Source organism: Sinocyclocheilus anshuiensis, unplaced genomic scaffold, assembly GCF_001515605.1.
Source record: "Sinocyclocheilus anshuiensis isolate Anshui unplaced genomic scaffold, SAMN03320099.WGS_v1.1 scaffold288, whole genome shotgun sequence".
NCBI classification, from domain to species: Eukaryota; Metazoa; Chordata; class Actinopteri; order Cypriniformes; family Cyprinidae; genus Sinocyclocheilus; species Sinocyclocheilus anshuiensis.
In genome coordinates, this window is record NW_015558570.1 from 404,735 (window position 1) to 411,694 (window position 6,960).

Consider the following 6,960-nt stretch of genomic DNA (forward strand, 5'->3'; position numbering starts at 1 on the left):
AAAACATGCATTTTTTTCCCTAAAGAATTATTCTGAAAACATTAAGTGGAGAATAGTGACCTCTAGTGGATCCAAGTATCACAGTACATTTAAAAACTTCACCCTCAAGCATAAATTCCAAAAAATAAATATAAATATAATATAAAAATATATTTTAAATATATTAAAATATAGAATCAGAATAGAATAGAATAGAATAGAATATACCAAGCTTTGGTTGACTCCAGGTGGAGCCCATTCATAGGTAACAGACTTAACCACATCTGTTTTGGCAGGCACTGGGGTAGGGGCTGGGACAACAGTAGTGGCAGCAATAGGGACTTTGGTTGGGATGGCAGCAGATGAACCCACACTATGGCCTGGCACTGATGCAGCTGTACGGCCTGTTCCTGGGGTACGGCTTATTGCAGGGGCAGCAGAAGGGGAGTGAATTGCAGTCGCTGGTGCAGCAGTGGCACCAGCAGGTTGGGAATGAGCAGAATGAGCACTGGGGATGGAGCTCTGGCTGGACCCGGGGATAAAGGAAGCGGCAGGAACAGGACTAGCAGTGCTGATGGTGGCATCCGGGATGCAGATGGTGACTTGGTTGCCTCTATAAGAAGGGATGCCATCTCTCTTCAGCTTGGCAATGAGGCCTGTGTACTTGGTGTCCTCAAAAAGCTTCCCCACCTTCTTATTCTCCTCATTTTCGAGCTGCACGTCATGGTCTTCAACACCACACTTGCAGTTTCGACAAATCTTTCTGTTAAAAGGGATGACAAAGGAAAGGCAACACTTTAAAACCATACACTAACATTCAGAAGTCTGTGGTCATTTAGATTTTTTAAAAATAAATAAATAGTTTTATTCAGCAAGGACTTATTAAATTGATCAAAAGTGACACTAAAGATATTTATATTGTTAGAAAGCATTTATATTTCAAATAAATGCTGTTCTTTTGAACTTTATATTCATCAACAAATACTGAAAATTAGTTTGTGTAAAAATACTGTATTAAGCAGCACAGCTGTTTTCAACATTTGACATAATACGTTACTGTTTTTACTGTATTTCTGATTAAATAAATGCAGCATAAGAGACCGATCCCAAACTTTTGAACTGTAGTGTATGAAAAACCAAACCGAGCAGCAGCATACTGGGGGAAAAAAGCTTGTGTTTATTTATTTATTGATTAAATAACTTATTTATTGACTTTTAAAAGCTCAAATGATTGACAGAGAATGAGAGGAGCATATTTTTACTGTAGGATGAGCCGTCTCTCTGAGTTAAGTCTGTTTTGTTAAGGTAAGAATCTGATAACATTAGTTTGGATTGCTGTGCACATGTCAAGTTAAGACATGCATAGATATTCTGCAATTACTTGGAAAAGAACGGCGTGGGATAAATATTGAAATACTTTCGCCATGATTTTTTGTGCATTTCTATAACAAACAAAATAAAAACCCATACTAAACAAACCATATTGTGTTGCATTCAATGAGAGCTGTAATAAGTGTGAGATAAGATGAAAGACTTCAAGGTTTATATGGGACATGTCATGAAAAACCCCAAAACAAATAAAAGGTAGACCCTGTTGACAATTTGAAAGGAAAAATGAATGCTTCATTAATACTTTGTTGCTGGCATTGTGAACGCAGGGTCAGTAAGAGAGGAGAAAAAGGTAATGAAAACTAAATTATGACTTTTCGGTTCAAGAAACCTTGACTAACTTTATAAGGGAAGAAAATAAAATGCTATAAAAGTAGAATGTGGCGCCTTTAACGACATTTTGGGCTGTTTAACATATCAATGAGAGTCAAGAATGATGGCATTTGGGAAATGCTACAACATAAATCGTAGCCACAAATCCAAAGAGGCTTTATCTTCACCTAAAAGAAATGTTTCAGCATGCCAGTGACCCGAAGTATCAAAGCAGATGTTTTTATCCAAAGCGAATTAAAGATGAGAAAGCCTGTCTGAGTCGCTTCACAACGAGGAAACTTATGGAAGCTTATTTTAGCCACAGAATAAAAACATAAATAGGTCATTGTGAATTTTTTAACTCATAATTCAGACTTTATCACAGTTTTGTGTTGCAGTTTTGACCTTTTTTTCTGAATTCTCAGTTTACATCTTGCAATATGGACTTTTTTCACACAATTCTGTTGCTGCCACACATTAAAAAAAAAAAAAAAGAAAAAAAAAAAAAGAAAACTGCAACATTTTATCTAATAATTCTGATTTATTTTCTCGCAATTACGAGTTTATATGTGACAATTATAACTCAAAATTGTCAGAATTGTGAGATAAAAATGTGCAATTTTTTATATTTTTATTCCATGGCGGAAATAAGCTTCCATAGAAACCCCACTCATTTTAACCTCACTAATGAAGTGTTCAGCCACTGGATGGCTAGTGGCCCTTTCCTGAAACAAACACAAAGATGAAGTCTCTGGCTCTGTATCCACAGTGACATCTTTTCATTCAAAGAATTGCTGGAACTCCATGAGAGTGATTGGGAATGGCACACACCACCGCTGTAGTGATAGAGCTCTGGGACAGGCATCATGGCACCAGTGGTTCTCGCTTCAGGAAAACCAACAGAGTGCAGCTAATGGCCAGAGCTCTCTCAGTGTGACAACTTTTTGCTAGACGGATACGGTATTGCATGTTGGTGAGTTTGTCAAGACGAATGAAAACAGAGAAGTCAGATCAATGATGGCCAAGATAACTGCAACATTTTATCTAATAATTCTGATTTATTTTCTCGCAATTACGAGTTTATATGTGACAATTATAACTCAAAATTGTCAGAATTGTGAGATAAAAATGTGCAATTTTTTATATTTTTATTCCATGGCGGAAATAAGCTTCCATAGAAACCCCACTCATTTTAACCTCACTAATGAAGTGTTCAGCCACTGGATGGCTAGTGGCCCTTTCCTGAAACAAACACAAAGATGAAGTCTCTGGCTCTGTATCCACAGTGACATCTTTTCATTCAAAGAATTGCTGGAACTCCATGAGAGTGATTGGGAATGGCACACACCACCGCTGTAGTGATAGAGCTCTGGGACAGGCATCATGGCACCAGTGGTTCTCGCTTCAGGAAAACCAACAGAGTGCAGCTAATGGCCAGAGCTCTCTCAGTGTGACAACTTTTTGCTAGACGGATACGGTATTGCATGTTGGTGAGTTTGTCAAGACGAATGAAAACAGAGAAGTCAGATCAATGATGGCCCAACATGATTAGATATTTTTCGCAATGAAAACCACATGCATGAACGTTAACACTGCACAAACACGTAGGAAGGAAGCAAGCACAAACCGCCAGAAATGAAGCTCAAAGCCTTCACACTTGTCCTTGCATTTCAGACAGGCAGCTCCGGCTCCAATTTCATGGCCCAGGGTTATCTGGCAAAACAACAGGAGACATGAGCAAATCCTGTTTCCCGAGTCACAAACAAATATCAAAGACAAGAGTTGGTCAAATCATCAGAAATGTAAAAAAAGCATTTGCATTTATTGTATTTGAATTAAATGGTGACCCCTCTCTGGCCCTTTCTACAAATTTCAAAAATCTTTTAAGCATTTTTTAAACAAAAAGCCAGGGAAAGGAGGTGCTGAACCTTTGGAAAATGTTAATTATTAACTTCATATATACAAAGACTTTTTTCTAAAGAAATTAATAATTGTATTCAGCGTTTATCAAATAAATGCCACTAATTATTAAGCATCACAACAAAAATCAGCATATTTTCTGATTTCTGAAGGACTATGGGACACTGAAGACTGTAGCAAAAACGATGAAAATGTAGCTTTGCCATCATTGAAATCATTTTTTTATTTGTAATAATATTTCACAATATTACAGTTTTACTGTATTTTTGTTCTATCTTGGTGATCATATAAAACTTCAAAAACATTTAATTGTTGAGCAATAAATATTACATTTATATAAACAGCCTAAATAAATAAAAAAACTCTGCCAAAATTGGTAAAAGTGTTGTGAATTTACCATATATTAAGCTAGCCAAATGTTGGGAACAAATGTTTTATTTATTTTTTCCTTTTTTAAACTATTTATTTATTTGTCTAATAGATTTCACAAGGGATTTCCGTTTCTAGTTCACAAAATAAAAGTACATTTGTGTTTCTAAAAATTTATTAAAAAAAAAGACACCAACATGTAGCATGTTCATGACAAAAATGCTCTCTAACTTCTTTTATGTACTACTTGCATAACTTTGTCAAATCCAACAAAACCAACAGCTGCATTTCTCTGGGGTCTGTTTTTCATAAGACAAGCAGACAAGATTCATTAAGAGGCTGATGTCATAAGAAAGTATTTTTTTCCTTAGTTACATGAGCAAGTGCTTCTTAAAACTTCATAGAACTTACTATTTAGGACAAAAAAACTACAGACTTTACAAAATGCTCTTTAGTTTGAAGCAGGACATAATCTCCATAATTAAAGAAAGGAGAAGAATACCTCTCAAAATACCCTACTATTTCTACAAGAGATTTCAAGTGCAATATATATATTTGAGAAACATCTGACATCAGTCTACTTCTTTAGAAATTCTAATATTTATTTTATAAAGCTCATTCCTGTCTCAGCAGTTCTCAACAGTAAACCCCTTCAGCTGGAAGACCGCCTTATAAGGTCAAGTATTTATCAAGATGGAGAACGCCTGGAGGGCTTAGCACATCTCCTGCGTTAAAGAACATTTTTTCTGCTTAAAAATCCAGATCTGAGGAGTTACTGTTTAACAGCAAGACAATGAGGCCCACTGTGGTATTTTGGCCCATAAACCTGTAACTAATATTTATACTGCACCTTCTCTAGCTCCTGAGAACATAGAGTGCAAATCTCAAATGTTTTTAAAAACATCTATTTGACAGAGAAAATTATGCGGCATTCACAAATACTTAGCGAATTAAAAAATATTTTTGCATCTTTTAAAGATGCAATTAGACATTAAAAATGTAGTGTTTATTGATAATTTCCTTGACAAACTCTTTGTAATATTACTACACAATTTTTTGCAATTTTATGCAAGTGTGGAAATGTCATATACAATATAATATATTTATTTATTTTAAAGGGAAATTTTTTTTTTCTTTTTGGATGATTGTTTGTCGCTCTTTTCCATGCAATGAAACTGAATGATGATTGCAACTTTCTAGCTTCAAAAAAGATACAAACGTACTGTAAAAGCACCATTAATGCAGTCTATAATACTAGTATATTATAGTACATTACAACTGAAGTCTTCTGCCATACAATAGCTTTGCATGAGAAATAGGCTGAAACAATTTATTAATTCATCAAAACTCTAGTGAGATGCTAACTGTTATAACTAGATCATTGAGTCAGATTTGTGAAAGAATCATTCAGATTGGTTTGTGAATTAGACCAGCCAGAGTCATTGTACAGATACATTTTACAGATTTTAAGTTAAAAAATTACTTAAATTTAATTAATTCCATACATCACACAAAGTGCACAAGTCATATCAACTACTCTTATAGTGAGTTTTTATCCTTTTGTGAGGTTTGACAACTTCAGTCATCATCCCTTATCTTTGAAGAACTTTCTTCAAAATATCTTTTGTCTTTGGAGTGACATGAAAGTGAGGTAAATGAAGTAAATGAAGATCAATTTTTCATTTTGGGTTGAACTAAAACTTTAAGCTGTCAAGTAGAGGAACTTCACATCTTTACACCACCTCTTGCAAAAACCCACTTCTTTATTTACCGTACATGTACTGGATGTCAAAACATATTTTAACGCCACTAAACTTCAAATGTACCATTACAACTTGGCTTGTGTTTGAATTGCTGCAATAAGTGATGAAAGAAACCCAATTGCTGCAGTGACAACCATATAAGATAAGTGAATGAATCTATGGAATGAAACATAATATTCATAACAACTTCCAGCTTGTTTAGTTTGGAACAAGGAAATCTAAAGGCTATTGACTAAGCCATGAAATTCAATTCATGTTTCTATCAAATAAAGGAGAACCAGGATCTTCCTTCTATGTTTTACTTCCTATTAATGACCACTTCCTACTTCTCACTAAATGTAGCCAAGTTTTTTAATCACTCGGCCTCGAATGTGACAGTCGTCATGCCAAATGTTTCGCCATGTATAACAATGGCAGTGGTTTTACCTTTAAGGGCGTTGCCGAATGTTTCTACAACTAACCTTCTGGACCATGACCAGTTCAGTAAGCGTACCTTTTTAACTTCTTTCTCGATCTCCATTCTTGTCGAGCTTGTTTAGATGTAATAACCAGGCGCTGACTCTATTGCCACCGGCAACTTTCCCTGACGGCCACTTTTGTTGAACTTTTCTCCCACCTCTGTCCCTCTGGCTCACACTCGCTCACGCTGAGAGACTTCCGCTCATTGCCAATGTGCGCTGTCCAGCCAATAGGAGCAGAGATGTAGATGTGAACTACCAATCAGAGCCATGTATGGGATGTCTCTGTTACAAAGTGAAACGCCCGCGGACAGATGTGAGAGATGGAGGCTTTGAGACATGACTAGCAGAATAGTATTATAGTTCATTGTTTACTGTAACGTGGATTAAAATGCTGATTAATAACATTTGTTTTATATAATTTTTAAATATATGTATTATTAATTTGAATAAATTATTATAATTGTATATATTCATATATTAATTGAAATAAAACTTTTATATGAATATATTAATTGAAATAAAACTTTATATGTACAAACACAAACACAAAAATATAATTAATAATTTATATATATATATACTGTATATATATATATATATATAGTAGTGTATATATATATATAGTAGTGCTGTCAAATGATTAATCGTGATTAATCACATTCAAAATAAAAGTTTTGTTTACAGAATATATGTGTGTTTGTGTATATTTATTATGCATATATAAATACACACACATGCATGTATATATTTAAGAAAAATATGTTATG

The 6,960-nt window shown here is 34.6% G+C and overlaps 1 protein-coding gene across 1 annotated transcript in view; it reads right to left on the reverse strand.

Moving 5' to 3' along the window:
- LOC107679622 (testin-like) overlaps positions 1 to 6,392 on the reverse strand; it is a 12,334-nt gene extending 5,942 nt beyond the window's left edge. The window contains exons 1-3 of the mRNA XM_016475233.1: positions 6,226 to 6,392; positions 3,308 to 3,393; positions 208 to 742 (exon numbers count right to left, since the gene is read on the reverse strand). Of these exons, the coding sequence (XP_016330719.1) occupies positions 208 to 742; positions 3,308 to 3,393; positions 6,226 to 6,252 (648 nt within the window). The 5' untranslated portion in view covers positions 6,253 to 6,392. The remainder of the gene's footprint in view (positions 1 to 207; positions 743 to 3,307; positions 3,394 to 6,225) is intronic.
- Positions 6,393 to 6,960: the final 568 nt, after the last annotated feature.